Raw genomic sequence first — 15,781 nt, 5'->3', positions numbered from 1 at the left:
GGACATGTTCGTGCTCGCTTAGTCAGACTTCGACGCGGCGAGACGCGTTCGCCTTCCATCTTCTCTCCACTGCCCATCTTGTCCATTTCACCTCCATGACAATGCCGCTTCGACAATGAAACCGTTCAAGCCACTCACGTTTGTGAGACGGCCAGACGTGTCATCTGGGCAGCGAGAGCCAATTCTCGAGCCACCGGCAAAGAAGCGGCGAATCAGCGATGAAACCCCCGAAGAGCATATCGCCAGCGTGAAGGCCGCAGCGAATGCCCTGAAGACTCCGCATCCGCCCAAGTTATTCCAAGCTCCCGTCAGAAAGCCATTGGAAATTGTCCAGAATCCAAATGGTTCGCATCCAACGCCTTCGCCCGCTCACACGGAACATACGAAGTACTACACCGTTCTTTGGTAAGCTTGCATCCCTTCGCTACGCTTTGACATACTCACAATATGCCAGGCGAAAGATCACCACCAAAAAGAACAAGACCTGGGATGGCGATGGTGTACTCGCCGTCTCCAATGGATCCGCCACTCTGCAAGATGTATCCGGAAAAGACATCGGCAGGACCGTCTGCAAGCGGCCGCTCGACATCGGTTCGGAGCTCTCCATCAGCGGCAAGGAAATCGAGATTGAATCTGTGCTCTCCAAGGACGAATTCCTCGCCACTCGACCATCAAAGAAAGCACAGCAGCCGCAATCAAACCTCAAAGCGAGTAAATCGGATCCAAGGTTGTCTTCATCTGCGACAATGCCTCACCCTGCTGTCGAAAGGCATCGCTCCATTCCAGCGTTGCCGTCGCGCAACCCCACCAACGCAGCCTTCAAAGCTCCATTGATGCATGGTATGGCTCAGGTTGTGCCTCCGAGAGATGGTAAGCTACCCACTCCCCGCCACGATCCGAATCGCCCAAATGCGCTGGTGATGAAACGACCACGCCATGCACCAAAAGGCAAGCAGATTGTGGATGTCGTAGTAGACCCTCTACTGTCTGACAAGCTGCGTGAACACCAGCGGGTCGGTGTCTCCTTCCTGTACGAATGTGTAATGGGGATAAAGGACTACGACGGCGAAGGTGCGATTCTGGCCGATGAGATGGGCCTTGGCAAGACTCTGCAGACCATCGCTCTCCTGTGGACGTTGATGAAGCAGAACCCGATCCACGAAGAACCGCCGGTCATCAAGAAAGCGCTCATCGTCTGTCCCGTAACGCTGATTAACAATTGGCGCAAAGAGTTCCGCAGATGGCTCGGGACCGAGCGGATCGGCGTGATGGTTCTCAAAGACAAAAAGACCAAGCTCACGGACTTCACCAAAGGCAGAAGCTACTCCGTCATGATCATCGGGTATGAGAAAGTGCGCATGGTCCAAGAGGAGCTGCAGCAAGCTTCCGGCTCGGGAATCGACATTGTCATCGCGGACGAAGGCCATCGGTTGAAGACTGCACAGAACAAATCCGCCCTTGCCATCAAATCGCTAAACACCGAACGGCGCATCATCCTCAGCGGTACGCCGCTTCAGAACGATCTCGGCGAGTTCCACACAATGGTCGACTTTGTCAATCCAGGCTTGCTCAAAAAGTACTCTGCATTCAAGCGTGATTTCGAGAACCCAATCGTCAGGAGTCAGCAGCCTGGAGCATCTCCCGACGACAAGGAGAAAGGCGAGGCCCGTGCAGAAGAGCTGGCCACTCTCACTGGCAAGTTCATTCTCCGGAGAACGTCCGACATCCTCTCAAAGTACTTGCCGCCCAAGACAGAGTATGTCCTCTTCTGCAAACCAACGGGAGCGCAACGTGCGGTATACCGCGCCATCCTACAATCACCCGTCTACAGCGCCGCTTTGGGATCCTCTTCTTTGACCCTCGAACTCATCAACATCCTGAAGAAGGTCTGCAACAGCCCGAACTTGCTCCTCAAGAACTCCAAAGATGGAGGTGCGATGAAAGCCGAGCTCATGGAGTGCATCCCACAGGCATCGTTGAAATCGTCTGGCGCCAGTGGAAAGCTGCAAGTGCTTGACTCGCTGCTCCATCAGATGCGTAATACGACTGATGAGAAGGTGGTCCTGATCAGCAACTATACCTCTACGCTCGACATCCTCAGCAATCTTCTGACGTCTCTGTCGTACAAATTCCTGCGCTTGGACGGATCGACACCAGCAAACCAGCGACAGGACCTGGTGGACCGATTCAATCGCTCCTCCCAGCGCGACTGCTTCGTCTTTCTCCTGTCTGCCAAAGCAGGAGGGCTCGGGCTGAATCTCCACGGCGCATCTCGACTCATCCTCTTCGACGGAGACTGGAATCCAGCGACGGACCTACAAGCCATGGCGCGCGTGCATCGAGAAGGCCAAAAGCGAGCGTGCTACATCTACCGCTTGCTCACGAAGGGAGCATTAGATGAGAAGATCTTCCAACGCCAAGTGAGCAAGACTGGATTGGCGGACAGCATTGTCGACGGCAAGAATGGCGTCAGTGGGTTTACGCGGGAAGAGCTGCGTGACCTCTTCCGTCTGGACGACGGCGAGGGGTGTCAAACGCATATTCTGTTGGGATGTACGTGTGGCGGGCGAGGAATGCCAATGGTTGAGCCGGAAGAAGATGTGATTTCACCGCGCAACGATCTTGCAGCCTTGAGTAGCGGCGGAGACGACATTGACCGAGATGAGAACGGGGTGGAAATTGTTCACCTCGAGGACGATGCCCAACCTTCGTCATCCAGCAGACGTTCGTGGATGAGCGGAAAGGAGTATAGCTCGCAAGCTGAAAGTGAAGCCAAAGATCCAATGGTGGCAAGGGCGAAGATGCTGAGTCTGATGCAGTATGCGCACTTTGACACTTCACTCGTCCCCGAACGCGCTGCTGAGGACGAAATGGATGATGGCGATGCGCTGGAGGGAGTCATTGAGGACGCTGTTCTTCGCAGCGTGCTTCGCGAAAAGGGTGGTAGAGTTGGTTTTGTGCTCAGCAAGCTGAGCGGTTAGCTGCAAGGTGGAAATGGAGATTGCTGCCGTGAGCGATCATTACTATATATGCATAGATTATAGAACGACAACTTGCTTGGACTGCGGTGAGTCTGCATCGCAGGGCGAAGTCGATGAAGAGGAATTGCCTTGTACGGAAGGAGCTGAGGCGGTCAGGCTGAGTAAGCTTCGCCCGCGATGATGAGCCTCGGCTGACAGCTGCAAGTACATCATCGGGCGGAACGCTCGTCAATGCGATAGCAACCTCCCATTCTGCTTCCAACATACTTCAACCTCTTTCCTTGTGCATCTTCAACTCGTCAGAACTATACAACATGTCGGCCGAAGCAGACGTATCGCTCAACGACTTCAAAGGCCTCTTCTCGCTGCAAGGCAAAGTCGCCGTCGTGACCGGCGGATCGCGCGGGTTGGGATTAAACGCAGCATCGGGGTAATGCCACGCCATGCACCAAACAGCTGAGTACCTTACTCACAACCCTCCTAGTCTCCTCCAATCCGGCTGCTCCAAAGTCTTCATCACCTCGCGCAAGGCTAAAGCATGCGAGGAAGCCATCGCCGCGCTGAACAAGCTCGGCTGCTCGGGCAAGGCCATCTCCGTCCCCGCCGACCTCTCCAAGACCAGCGAGATTGAGCGATTGGTGAAAGAGGTGGAGAAGCACACGGATCATGTCGACATCCTGCTTGCCAATGCGGGAGCGACGTGGGGCGCGCCCTTTGACGAGCACCCGGAGGAGGCATTTGCCAAGGTGATGGACTTGAATGTCAAGAGTGTGTTTATTTGTATACAAAAGTATGGAAGGACTGCGCCTTGTAAGGGTCGGAGATTGCTTTGTGCTGACAATTGACAGATTCGCCCCTCTCCTCCGCAAGAAGGCCAAACTCGAGGACCCCTCCCGTGTCGTCGTGACGGGCAGCATCGCAGGCATCGGCGTGGGCACCATCGGCAAGAACGCCACCTTTGGCTACTCCGCCTCCAAAGCAGCGGTGCTGCACCTCGCCCGCAACCTCGCGCTCGAACTCGGCCCGCAGCACATCCTCGTCAACAGCATTGCACCCGGCTTCTTCCCCACCAAGATGGCCAGTGGGTTGATGGAGCTCAGCGGTGGAGTGAAGAAGCTGGCGGAGGCCAACCCGAATAAGCGTCTGGGCTTGCCGGAGGATATCGCTGGGACGGTGGTGTATCTTTGCTCGCGGGCGTCCGGCCATGTCAATGGCGGACATATTGTGTTGGATGGTGGGAGCGTGCTGAGCGCCAAGTTGTAGATGGATCTTCTTCATCTCGTGTCAGATTGTAAAGAGGCGTAAAGAGAATCAGCCATTGAGCGCCTTCTGCACAAGGTCTTTGCATTCATCCGTCATGGGAATCTGCAGTGCCATTTCGTGTCCTTTGGGAGACATCTTGCCCCACGTCTTGCGGAGGATATTCACAATCTTGTCGGCATCGTGCTTCTCCTTGAATTCGTCGAATTGATCGTCTAGAAAGACGAGACATGCCACGTCTTCGAGCACCTGGACTTCCTCCTCGCCCTGCTTGAGCCCTTCTTTCTGCACGAGAGCCATGCAGCGCTTCACGTCTTCTTCGGGGTAGTACTTCTCTAGAATCTGGCCGAGAAGCTCCGCGTGCCGCTTCTTCTGCGCGGTGCGCCAGGCATGATAGCCGACCTTGGTCATGGGATACGACGAGCGTGGAATCTCCCAGCGCCGGAAATGCTGCGCGGCAACTGCCAGTCTAAGGACGTCTGAGCCGTTGGCATCACGTTTGCTGAGGAAGGCTTCCATCTTCTCCGCGTAATGCGTTTCGTAAGGCACCTCTTTGCCGTTGATGGTGATTTTGTTGGGATCCTCGTTGTGAGCTGCGAAGATCTCTTCTCGGGCTTTTGCAAAGGCCATGTTGGTGATGACCTGAAGTGTCGGCTTTCAGAGAACTTGGGTTGGGCTTGCTATGTACGAATATGTTGATGTTGCTTTCAGAAGGGAGGTGAGGTTCAGATGTGGGGTGAGAGGTTGCTGGGCGGCGTGGGTTTCACCTACCTCACTCCTTGGCACAAGATACGGCGTGAAGAAATGATGTTTCAATGTTGCTCGTACGTTCACTGCCTAATGCGTACTACAAATCGACGACTGTCTTTGCCTCTCCCTTTTTCCGATTGCGTAGCGCAGCAGAACAGTTCGAAATGAAGCATACAACCTCCAGTATCGCCTGAGTGGAGCTGAGCCTACGCGTATAATCCTCATCCTACCCTCTCCAGAGCTCACCACTGCGGGCAAGCTTTCTAACCCCTTCGTACTTTCGCTTCGGTAGTAACTTTTTCCATGCGCTGCGCAAGATCTGGAACACGTCGCGATAACGGGCCACAGAGAAGTTCGTAGGTCTTGCGCAAGATCACCCTGAACCTCTGATGTTTCGCGATCTGGTCCTCGTCCCTCTGTGGATCATTCAGAGGCAGCGAGGTGAACCACCCATCGACCATCTCACGCTGTACCGTATCCCGTAGCAACTCTGCGACCATGCCGAGAGAGATGCTCGAAGGGTGCTCGACCAGTCTGCGGGCCAGCTTGATGTAATTCTCTGGAGGCCAGATCTTGTCCCTCACCTTCACCTCTCCGGTCTGACATTCGTACCTCTCGGTAATGTAGTACTCATCGATGTCGGGTGAGAATGACCTGACAGCCTCTTTCACCTGCTCACAGAAGTCCTCTTCATGGCGATGATAGGTGAACAGTGCTGATCCAATGTGGGATGGCTGTGGCGTCCTTGGCCCGTTGACTATGCAAGGGGCGGTCTTGGTGGGAGGAGAGGTATTGCGGACTGGTTCGACACTTGATTGCTTGCTCTTCTCTTCAAAACCTTTTGATGCCGGAACACTAGCCTCAACTGCTGCGCTGTGTTCGTTTGTCGGTTTGTCGCGGCGGGTGGTATCTTTGGCCACGTCCAAGTTGCTTTGCGGCTTCTGCTCGATCTGAGTAACAGTGGTCACGTCTCCACTCTCAGCAGTGTGGATGGGCTGCACGGATGTCAGATCGGGCACCTTGGGGGTGGTGTGCTGCTCTTGTCCCACCTCTGTTACATTGGCTCTAGTTGGACTTGCAGCAGCCCGGCTAGGCTTTGTAGTCTCAGCTGTGGCAGGTATTTCGCATTCTTCCTGGTGGTGACGGTGCTCCGTCCTCACGGCCGTACCGACACGCGTGATGATCCTATCCTCCAACAGAGCTTGGACACATTGGCGGATGTCCTGACCAGGGTCCGGGAGCGCTAATCCCAGGATACGCTCGAGCTCAGAGGCAAGCTTTTCTGACTCCGTCTCCGTCTTTCGGAATGGTCCAGGGAAAGGCCCGCCGTTTCCATCGCGGCGGGTTTCCCACGCGTCACACGTCTGGATGTCTGTGATAGCGAGGTTGATCATGGCGAACAATGTCTTCCATACTGCAGTTCTGCATTCCAGAGCAGCCGTCACACGCTTCACTTTTGTCGGGATGCGGATTTGACCGCCTTCGTGGACATCAAAGTCAGAATAGCCACCATGGTGGTCTGCATGCCAGGCTTTGACCGCTTCCAACAGCGTCCGTAGGTCAACAATGTCGATGACGCCCACACTGTCCATTGTTAGCAAAGATATTTGGATGTCATCTGCTTCTCCTTTGCAAAACTTACTGATGCCTCGGGTTGAAGCCTAGTAGTGAAAGGTCGTGGTCGAGCTCTGCTGTGCCATCCGTCACCAAGACGATCTCTCGTTTCGCTTTCACCATAGCGATAGCCTTTCCGCAGTGACTTGGGCCAGTGTTTTCGAAAGAATTCGCGATGCTCCTTCTCATTTTGCCTATCTGATAGTCGCTTACCACCTGGCGATCGAACAAGGGCTCCTCCACGAAAGAGTCGATAGTAATCTCCTCCTCGAAATTCTCACCACAGCGCCCGGGTGACATTCGATCCAGGTCCTCCGTATCAAGGCGCGCAACCCCGAGGCTTATTTTCGTCAAGCCGCCGGTGTCATTCTTCCGCAATTGCAGATGTATGGCAACGAAGATGACATTGCGCTCGAAGAGAAAGCGGCTCACCCGGCGGTGATCAAATGGTGACTCGACCTCACAGGCAACTCCGTCTTCCGGGTTTGAGAGGTGTTTGAGGCCAAGCGCGCGTTGGATGCGCTCAAGAGGGGCAATGGCTATGTCTGTTGAATCCACGGCCATGCTGTTGTCGTGTTTGCCGTCGGGACCCTCGTTGCCAGGATTCTTGCTTTCGCTCATCGTGCTCTCAATAGCATTGACGTGGGTGGATGTGATGTTGGAGGTGGTGTCTGCGCTCTTGATTGTTGGAGCTTCGCTGTTGGTGGCCGTACTGTCGTTCATGGCAGTCTGGGTGATCTTTGTGGCGATGGCCTTGCTGTGGTTCATGTTGGCTCCGGTAGTCTTTGTGTTGGTGGCGTCGTTGTTGATGGGTTTGCTGTCCGCAGCGCCATCACCAGCAGAAATCAGAGATTGCGAGCGCACCATGCTGGTGTGTGTGTACAACGAGGTTGTAAGAGCAAGAGAGTAGATGGAAAATGGCAACTTGCTTGTAGCCAGGTAATATGCGAGGCGAGCGTCGTGAAACCTTGCCGTGAACTCTCGGTGCAAACGGAACTCGCTGAAGTGCGCTTGTGTTACACGGTTTGATGACTTGGAAGTGTCAGGTGAGCTTGGAGATTTGAATGTGAAGTGAACTTTCATTCACAAAGCTTGAGTGAACTCGTATCGAATCTGTCAAGTTTTGATCAGCCACAAACGAGGCCTGCCTTTGGCACCTCCTCAGCCTGATCATGTGACCCATTGGCAACCTTCTCGACCTTTCCATTAGGCTCAACACCCGCCTTCTTAGCCTCCTCCTCCGCCTTTGCCATCTTGGCCAACTCCTTCTTACTGAGCTGCAGACTCCCCTTCTCCAGCGCCTCTTTGGGAAGAGGTCGAACGTAAGGCTGACACACCCAGTACGGGCGCTTGCATCTCCTCACAGCAGCGTCACTGCTCTCTGAGGCTGCAAGCTGCTCAGCAGACGGCGGGGTATCATCGAATTCGAACTGCGCGGGGTCGCTTTCGTAAGCTAGAAGGCCTTCCTTCACCGCCTTCTCCGTGAGAGTGAGCACGTTTTCGTAAGCAGCGATGTCGCCTGCTCTCGATCTGGCCAAGGCGTCTCGGACATTGTGGTGTTTGGAGACGAGGGGTCGTAAGATGTGGAAGCAGTGCGCTTGCATCGCTACCAGGTTGGCGTTGGTCACTTTCTCATGCTTCCCGTTTTTGGGCTTGCCCTCTTCTGTCTTCTCCTTGGGCTGATCTATCTTTTGCTTCTTCGCTGGTGGCTGGCCGTCGTCACTCAAGTGGCCATTCGAGTCTTGCTTCCTCGATGCCTGTGATGCGTCCGAGGGGATGAAAAGAGGTTCTCGCTTGGGAGGCTCTTGTCTCATGACATGTGTATGAATGATGTCGAGATACCGCCGGAGGACTGCATCCACTCGGTAACCGCCCTTGCCGTCTCGACCTCGCCAATATTCTCTTCCTTCCTCACCTACTGGCGGGCCTGTCGCGAAGATGGACGGATCGTAAAGATTGCCCTCTGCACTCATCACCCCATCGGCCTTTGTCTCGTCCAGACATTGCTGAATGTCTTCGTGCTGCAAGATGTTTCCATTGGCAAAGATGACGGTATCTGGCGGCAACTGCTCCCGTAGATATCTCAACACGCTCCAATCAGCCAAGCCAGTCTTGTGCCCTTTTTGATCCCGCTGACGTCCATGGACGGTGATGATACTCGCTCCGGCATTCAATATCATCTTTGCATACTCCAACGTCTTCTCCTTCGTCTCAAGAACTCTCATCTTCGCCGTGACTGGGACGTCCAGCTTCTCGTGTAGCGTGCTGATGAGCCGATGTATGGTATCCCAATCTTCCTGCAAGAATGATCCGTAATTTCCCCTCCTCGCAATCCCTTGTGGACAGCCCAGGTTCAGATCAACCGCATCGCAGTATGGCTGAACAATCTTGGCGGCTTCGAGGAAATGCTCAGCATCGTTGGCACAAAACTGCACAAACAGCGGCCGGTCGTTTTGCGGGTTGCCGTCAAGGTACGCATCCTCCGCGCTGGAAGTCTTCTGTTGCTGAACGTCACCAGGTTGCGCGAGGGAGAAGGGAGGCTTCAAGGGCTCGAAGTGAGAAGCGCGATACTTGGGGCCTTCGGCAAAGAGCTTCGCATGCAGCATGGGCGAGTAGGCGAGGATGGACGTTCGTAGGTCGGCTGGGAGGAAGGAGCGGGTGAGCAGGCGCCAAGCGAACTCCGATTGATCGACCATGGGCGCGACGATGTATTTGGGCGAGCCGAGGGATTCGTAGAAGGCTCGGCCATGGAGCCGGGTGTCTCGAGCCATGTTGGGGATGGTGCTGCTGTGAAAGTGGCGCAGATGTTGCGACGAGAATCTCACCCGTGCAAAACAGCGAGGCGTCCGCAGTGCAACGGCGGACTCGATCCCGAGCATGAATGAGTGTAGGCGGAGAAGGGGAGTGAGAGTCACGCCGCGGAAAAGAAGATCGTCAAAAATCTATAGTTTCCTAATCGAGGCTAGGGTTAGGGTTGATGTCCGTGGGAGAAGGCACGATGCGGCGAATACGACTCATCGACACCGCAAGTACACGAGGGGTGCTTACACCTATCCAACTGACGTTATCACGATCCATAGCACTGGTGAGTTGGTCTGAATATGTATCGCGATTGAATTCGTCGTCTCAGAGCAAGAGATCCCCGCCATCACATGACAAGGCTGAACAAGCCGAGCCGAGCTTGGGCCCTGGCGCGGGCAAACAATCATTGACGACATAGTGACATGATGCGAGCAGGAAGAGCTGCAGGGACACATCACCCCATCTGGACACGCGACGCATTGACGACGGGGTATAAGTCCTGGTTGTCTCTTCTCGTTCGTTCGATTACACGCTACACTGTTCATCCACCACACTCGTACAAGCCAATCCACCACAACTTCCACCACCATCATCGTCATCATGTCAACGAACGCAGACTCAATCGCCAACCAGGCCGGTGATGGCTCAAGCGGCGAGTTCAGCTCTCGCATTGCCCCCTCCGAGCCCATGATGTCCTCAGGCGTACGCCACCCACAACCATCTCTCACACATGACATCCCCGCTGACAAGGACGATGCACAGAAACAACCAGGCAAATTGGTCGGTAATGACGCCGCCCCCGAGTTCCAAGCCGAAACCCTGCCCGCCGGCACCGCACCAACCAGCAGAACCTTCCAACCCAACCCCACCGACGAAGCCCCACCGCAAGCCACCAACGCCGCGGCCGAAGACACCATCCTCGGCAGCACATCGGGAGATGTTCACACCGGCCTCGGCCACCCTGGCTCAGGGCAGTCAAGCACAGAGATCCGCCACGACGGCGAGAAGGGCAGAAATAACCCAGGCAAGAGTGTGCAGGGGGTTGGGGAGTCGACGCAGAACTTCGAGACGAACGATGAGCGCGATCCTCAGTACAAGGATGACGTTGACGAGCGCGAGCGTGGGCGGGGTGAGAAGTTGGGCGCGGAGGACCGAGAGCCTGTTAGTGCTGAGAACCTGGCATCGGAGCGTTCGGGGAGGGAGCGTCAGGATCGTGGAAATTGAGACTGTCGAATCCTGTTTTGTTGGGTGCCTCTGCTTCGATCGGTGTCGAAGAGACCGTTGAAAAACGACGACCAGCTCACTCTTGGTCACTGAACCCCTCCCATTCTTCCTCATCTCCATTTTGCAAATCCGTCCCATTGTGTAGTGTAGCTGATACAGCAGCTCCTTTCTTCGAGGGCTGAACGCCGCCATTCCTTGCCTCAACATCCCGCATAAATCCCGCAACGAAGAAGCCCATTGTCCCGTCCTCTCCACCTTTCTCACACCTAATGCACGCTTCTGCGACGACATCAGCATCAATCTCTTCTGTAGTGTCGGCGTTCATCACTGCCGCAACAGCTTCCACTCGACCGCGTTTCGACCATGCCTGCATGCCGTCCACTTGCTGCTCCCGCCTTAAGATCTTCCATCCACGCTCAACTGCCACGTCCGAGAGCAACGCTTTGGCCACGACCTGCTCATTTTCTTCGTCATGAAGCGAGCACGTCGAATAGGCAATGCGGGCAACAGCATGGAAGGTCATGGCATGCTCCAATAGACGAAGCTGAAACGATGACAGTGCAGCCAGGCGGTCTTGCAGCTTGGTCCCCGCCGCCTCACCTTCGAGGGGGACGTTCTCTGAGGTATCATCAGTGGCGAGCTGTTTCGTCTCTGCCTCTGCCATTTCATGCTTCCTCTTCCGGTGAGTTGTTTTCGTGCCATTCTCGGTGTCAACAGCCGGGAGGTGGAGATTTAGCACCGCCTCATCTCTACCAACGATGCCGCTGCCTGAACAGCTAGGGTCTAGTAGAATTGCGGTGACATTGGCAAACTCCGCAGCTTGGGGGCTCACTTTCAAAAAGTCCTGTCTGGTCCTGACCTGGACGACGCTGTCTGCACCGGCCAAGCGAACCATCTTTGACAAAGTCTTTGAACGCTCGGCATCCCGCTCGCAAGCAAAGATTTTGCGCTTGCGGGATGGACTCGTTTGCTGATCGGCACCAGACGAAGTCAAGGCGGCGAGATGTGTCGTTTTGTTGCCCGGCGCGGCGCAAGCGTCGATGATGTCTCCTACGGTGCTGGAGGGGTCCAAGAGATAGGCGGGAAAGCACGACGCTTTATCTTGAATGATCAATTTGCCATCTTTGTACGCTTGATGACTTGTAATATCAACCCCCGGTGGCACGGCTAGAAGGTTGGGAACGTGCTGGTCGGTATGGACGAGCTTGTCCGCAGGGGAGCAGGTCATAATGTCGGTCATTGCGGATGTTGGCTTGAACGAGGCAAAAGTCGTTTCCAGTTGAGCTGCCAGAGACGTTCGGAGAGTGTTTATTCGGATCCATCTTGGGTGACGATATAGTCCAGACCGGACGTCGCCCGCAGAACCATTGACATGAGATCGTAAGGCATCTATGCTAGCAAAGCCTCGCCGTAACCTCTCTTTGGTCAGTTCTGCCGAAAGGCGAGCCTTGTGCTTGGTGATGGATGCAGCAAGACCGTGCTTGGGAGTGAGTGCCAGACCTCTGGGGGCGAGCAAAAGATCGTGAACGAGAAGTAAGGCGAGCTGAGGCGAAAGCTACAAGACGTCAGTCGTGAATACAATCTCATCGCTCTGGAATGGAGGAAATACCTGCTTCTCCACCTTCAACACTCCGCTATTTTCAATGACCTTCGACAGCACATCACTCCATTTCGCCGTCTCCGTGGTCAGGGCAAAAAGGGTGCGCCCGTCGCTCTTCCACTTCTTCTTGGAGAAAACGATGGATTTGATCGAACCACCGTCTTTGCTCGCGACTGCGAACACCTCTGCCGCCTCATGATAGAGCGACATGTCGAAGGGACAAAAGAGAAAGACAGAGCTTGGTGTTCTGCAAAAAGTTACCGCATTCGGAAGGAACGCGAATCGCCTGGTGGGGCAAGAAAATGGTGGGACGCGGGGCACGGCGGAACGTCAGCGCTTCTTCTTCTGCTCATTCTTCTACCCTTTAACATCACACAGGCACGATTTCTTGATCTGAGATACCCATAGCCACACCACCTCGCGATCAGACCCATGGACAGACTCAAGGGCGTGGCAAAAGGAGGATGGCATCCGGGCGGCGATGCAGGCATTCACCGCGACACATGGAAATCGGACTTGAAGGGCATGGCCACAGGCAAGACGGCTGACAAGAAACACCTCGAAACCGCGCGCAACCACACCAGTGTTCCGCTCAACGCGCTGAAAGATCCTGAAAGCTTTGGTCCGCCGCCGAAGCGTGGCGACGCCGCTGGCACCTCTGCTTCGTCGTCCTCCTCCGTCGCTCCGTCCTCACCCTCCCGCCCGCAGCCTCGCGCAGGTGGGTTGGGCGCCCCCGTACCCCCGCCGAGAAAACGAGTAGAGGAAGAAGAGGAGGAAGAGCCACAAGCGCCACCACTTCCATACCGGACGGACAACACAGGCCTGAGAACAGACCACTTGCCCGCACCACCTACCAGAAGAACACCTGCAGAGGTCCCTGCTCCTCCACCCCGAAACTCATCGCCTGCTTTACCCAGTCGCCCGCAACAGCAACGTCCTGCTGCTCCTTCGCCCATGTTACCCCCGAGGATGAACGAATACCCTGATGAGCACACTCCGCCTCCTCCACCTTCATACCACGAAGCTGCGGCCACAGCAGTACAACAACACGCCCCAGTTCTCAACCAAGGCGCTGTGAACCGCTTGGGTCAAGCAGGCGTGTCCGTCTCTGGATTCGGCATCGGCAAGAACAGCGGCGGCGAGGCTTCCCAATCGCCAGCCAGCACAGCACTGGGTCACGCCGGCCAACTCTCCGAGCTGCAACAAAGATTCTCCCGAAACACCGGCGCAAACAACGCAGCATCCTCGTCACCCGCTGCGCCCGGTGGCATCTCTGCTGCCTCAGCTTCCGAGCTAGGACAAAGGTTCGCGAGGCTAAACACCGGCTCCAACAATACCGCGTCCCCAACATCCGGCACCCCCTCTCTTTCAGCATCGCATGCAACCTCCGCTTTGAACGCCGCAGCGGCCATCGCAGCACATAAGAAACCACCACCTCCCCCACCGCCGAAGAAGGCGGGTCTCACAGACGGAAGTGGTGCTGGTTCGGCGGCCCCGCCGTTGCCGATGTCAAGTAAGCCTAGAGGGACTTGAAGCACACCCGTGACATGGGGATTACTCGACTGGACAAAGCAATGAAATTTGCTCCATCTATAAGATGTCCACTCGCACCATCAAGAAGCGGTCTGCACGGCCTATCAGAACTAGCGATCCATACGCGCTTGAGATTATCCTCCCACGTCACAAGCCAGCGAGGCAAATTCCAATGCACCGTGCTACGTGGACACGAGAGTCGTTGATGTACATCATCTCGTGGTATATCAACAATGACTTTTCAACCTAACGAAAATTTCGCCGCCAGTTCCGACTCCTTCTCTTCACGGCTTCCGAACACAGCTCCTATTTGCTCTTCGGCGGATGCCAGATAGGCACATGCTTACTGCCTGGGTTCTTCGGATCAAACTCCCACCGGTCCGGCACCTCCAAGCCCAACTCCATGAAATGCTCCAGCGTCACCACGGCAATCCCATCGCGATACAGCCACGAATCCCGCGTCTCATATTGCCACGCCTCCATCTTGCCTCTAAACTCTTTGACCAAGTCTTGGTACTCGTCCTCGTAAGCCAGATTGTGCACTTCCTCTGGATCCTTCTCCAGATCGTACAGCGATTCAGGCGTGCGGAAGATGTAGTCTTGCAGCGGACGCTTGCCAATCTTCACCGGCCCGTCTTGGTTGCGATAACCCTCCCACGAGAGAGAGTAGTAAAGGTCGCCAGCAAAGGGGAAATCGAGCTTGTACGCGATGTTGCGGTGGTATTTGTAGCGGTGGGTGCGCAGGTAGCGTGTGGGCCAGTAATTGGAGACTTCATGGAAGGTGTGCGAGCCGAAGACGTGCTGCTTCCATTTGTGCGCGGGCAAGATCTCGGAAGCGTTAAGGATGGGGAGGATGGAGTCGCCGAGGCGTTTGGGGGAGCGGTAGGAGATGGGTGTCTTGAGATCGTCCTTGCGGCCGGCCCAGGCAAGGCAAGTGGGAAGGATGTCGAGGAAGGAGACCATGTTGGGATTCACCACGCCGGCTTTTTGCCCAGGCTGCCGGATGATCAGGGGGAGACGGATGCCGGACTCGTACATTGTCGTTTTGGAGTTGATGAAGGGCGCGCCATTGTCGCTGACGAACACGACCAGCGTGCTCTTGTCCAGCCCTCGTTTTTGGAGGGCTTCCAGAATCCAACCAGTTCCCCAGTCCATGCGGGTGATGGAGTTGTAGTAATTCACGAGTTCCGTGCGCACCTCTGGCAAGTCCGTCATGTACTCCTTGATCTCCACGTCCTTGGTGCTGTAGCCGGGGCCCTGAAGGCCGGCATCAATCACTTCCTGCCGTTGATTGCCAAAGTCCTCTCTGGTGTTGTCCCGATGCGGATCCCGCCAGCCAATAGTCAAATGGAATGGTCGATCAGTTTCCAGAGCCTTGTCGAAGAAGGCCGCGGCTCGTTGCGAGACCCATCTGGTGTCCCGACTGTCGCTCTCCTCTCGCACTTCCCACGAGTAGGTGCTGGGGATTCCCACGTGGACTTTCCCAATGATGCCCGTTTGATACCCGAGCGTGTTGAAGAGTAGCGGCGCCGTTTCGACCCATTCGTAGGTATGGAAATGGTTGCGGCCTCCTTCCAGACCGTACTGTCCGTTCTGGTGCGTGTGGAGACCTGTGTAGATGGTTGATCGACTACCGCTACAGGACGCCGTGCTAGCGAATGCATTAGTAAAGCGGGTTCCTTCGTCGGCCAGCGTATCTATGGCGTGAGTTTGGATCTTCGGCGTTCCATAGCAGCCAAGGTAGAGTCCAAGGTCGTCGGCCACGATCAGTAACACATTCTTGTGGCCTTTCTTGCTGGCGGATCCGCCTGCGCTGTCTACTGCTACGTTTCGCATGACTCCAACAACGACGACCGTAAGGGGGGTGATGGTCCTTAATCAATCAGCTTGAGAGAGCTTTCGCAATGAAACCAGCTCCCAAGGCCGAGCTCATTCGAAGCGATGTCGTGCTTGAGGACGTCAGCCAATGTTCCAACCCGTCCCACACCTTTCCGCGACGTTGCTCAACTTCCTCATT

General features: G+C 55.4%; 9 protein-coding genes across 9 annotated transcripts; 4 read left to right on the top strand and 5 right to left on the bottom strand.

The window, feature by feature from the left end:
- Positions 1-115: 115 nt before the first annotated feature.
- Positions 116-2,981, top strand: BDY17DRAFT_255037 (SNF2 family N-terminal domain-containing protein; the record flags this gene model as incomplete). Its single annotated transcript, XM_033731490.1, has 2 exons — positions 116-405; positions 455-2,981. The coding sequence occupies 2 exons, from the start codon at positions 116-118 to the stop codon at positions 2,979-2,981; spliced, it is 2,817 nt and encodes a 938-aa protein (XP_033587499.1).
- Positions 2,982-3,295: 314 nt separating this feature from the next.
- Positions 3,296-4,244, top strand: BDY17DRAFT_254923 (uncharacterized protein; the record flags this gene model as incomplete). Its single annotated transcript, XM_033731477.1, has 3 exons — positions 3,296-3,411; positions 3,466-3,771; positions 3,830-4,244. The coding sequence occupies 3 exons, from the start codon at positions 3,296-3,298 to the stop codon at positions 4,242-4,244; spliced, it is 837 nt and encodes a 278-aa protein (XP_033587498.1).
- A 48-nt stretch (positions 4,245-4,292) lies between these two features.
- On the bottom strand, positions 4,293-4,871 carry BDY17DRAFT_255072 (glutamyl-tRNA synthetase; the record flags this gene model as incomplete). Its single annotated transcript, XM_033731492.1, has 1 exon — positions 4,293-4,871. One exon carries the CDS (start codon positions 4,869-4,871, stop codon positions 4,293-4,295), a length of 579 nt encoding a protein of 192 aa, XP_033587497.1.
- A 172-nt stretch (positions 4,872-5,043) lies between these two features.
- On the bottom strand, positions 5,044-8,055 carry BDY17DRAFT_202577 (uncharacterized protein). The gene is made up of 2 exons (XM_033730118.1): positions 6,634-8,055; positions 5,044-6,575 (listed from the first exon to the last, which is right to left on the bottom strand). The coding sequence occupies exons 1-2, from the start codon at positions 7,686-7,688 to the stop codon at positions 5,255-5,257; spliced, it is 2,376 nt and encodes a 791-aa protein (XP_033587496.1). The 5' UTR covers positions 7,689-8,055; the 3' UTR covers positions 5,044-5,254.
- BDY17DRAFT_255203 (putative dihydrouridine synthase family protein) lies at positions 7,733-9,376 on the bottom strand (the record flags this gene model as incomplete). Its single annotated transcript, XM_033731507.1, has 1 exon — positions 7,733-9,376. The coding sequence occupies one exon, from the start codon at positions 9,374-9,376 to the stop codon at positions 7,733-7,735; it is 1,644 nt and encodes a 547-aa protein (XP_033587495.1).
- Positions 9,377-10,007: 631 nt separating this feature from the next.
- On the top strand, positions 10,008-10,631 carry BDY17DRAFT_254649 (uncharacterized protein; the record flags this gene model as incomplete). Its single annotated transcript, XM_033731451.1, has 2 exons — positions 10,008-10,109; positions 10,170-10,631. The coding sequence occupies 2 exons, from the start codon at positions 10,008-10,010 to the stop codon at positions 10,629-10,631; spliced, it is 564 nt and encodes a 187-aa protein (XP_033587494.1).
- Positions 10,632-10,707: 76 nt separating this feature from the next.
- Positions 10,708-12,441, bottom strand: BDY17DRAFT_255256 (S-adenosyl-L-methionine-dependent methyltransferase; the record flags this gene model as incomplete). The annotated part of the gene is made up of 2 exons (XM_033731514.1): positions 10,708-12,186; positions 12,241-12,441. The coding sequence occupies 2 exons, from the start codon at positions 12,439-12,441 to the stop codon at positions 10,708-10,710; spliced, it is 1,680 nt and encodes a 559-aa protein (XP_033587493.1).
- A 222-nt stretch (positions 12,442-12,663) lies between these two features.
- Positions 12,664-13,764, top strand: BDY17DRAFT_326793 (uncharacterized protein; the record flags this gene model as incomplete). The annotated part of the gene is made up of 1 exon (XM_033737571.1): positions 12,664-13,764. One exon carries the CDS (start codon positions 12,664-12,666, stop codon positions 13,762-13,764), a length of 1,101 nt encoding a protein of 366 aa, XP_033587492.1.
- A 153-nt stretch (positions 13,765-13,917) lies between these two features.
- BDY17DRAFT_202563 (alkaline-phosphatase-like protein) lies at positions 13,918-15,698 on the bottom strand. The gene has a single exon (XM_033730117.1). The coding sequence runs from the start codon at positions 15,598-15,600 to the stop codon at positions 14,071-14,073; it is 1,530 nt and encodes a 509-aa protein (XP_033587491.1). The 5' UTR covers positions 15,601-15,698; the 3' UTR covers positions 13,918-14,070.
- Between the last annotated feature and the right edge of the window lie 83 nt (positions 15,699-15,781).

This window comes from Neohortaea acidophila, assembly GCF_010093505.1.
Source record: "Neohortaea acidophila strain CBS 113389 unplaced genomic scaffold BDY17scaffold_9, whole genome shotgun sequence".
Classification (NCBI taxonomy): Eukaryota; Fungi; Ascomycota; class Dothideomycetes; order Mycosphaerellales; family Teratosphaeriaceae; genus Neohortaea; species Neohortaea acidophila.
Note: the sequence above shows the minus strand (reverse complement) of the source record. Positions and strands in the feature narration are given on the sequence as shown.

What these genes read in the sequence shown, in the direction of transcription:
- BDY17DRAFT_202577 (XM_033730118.1), bottom strand. Translation starts at nt 7,688, where the DNA reads ATGAAAGTTCACTTCACATTCAAATCTCCAAGCTCACCTGACACTTCC. An exon ending in GGCTTCAACCCGAGGCATCA is followed by an intron (nt 6,576 to 6,633) that starts GTAAGTTTTGCA and finishes AACAATGGACAG; the next exon opens with TGTGGGCGTCATCGACATTG.
- BDY17DRAFT_202563 (XM_033730117.1), bottom strand. Translation starts at nt 15,600, where the DNA reads ATGCGAAACGTAGCAGTAGACAGCGCAGGCGGATCCGCCAGCAAGAAA.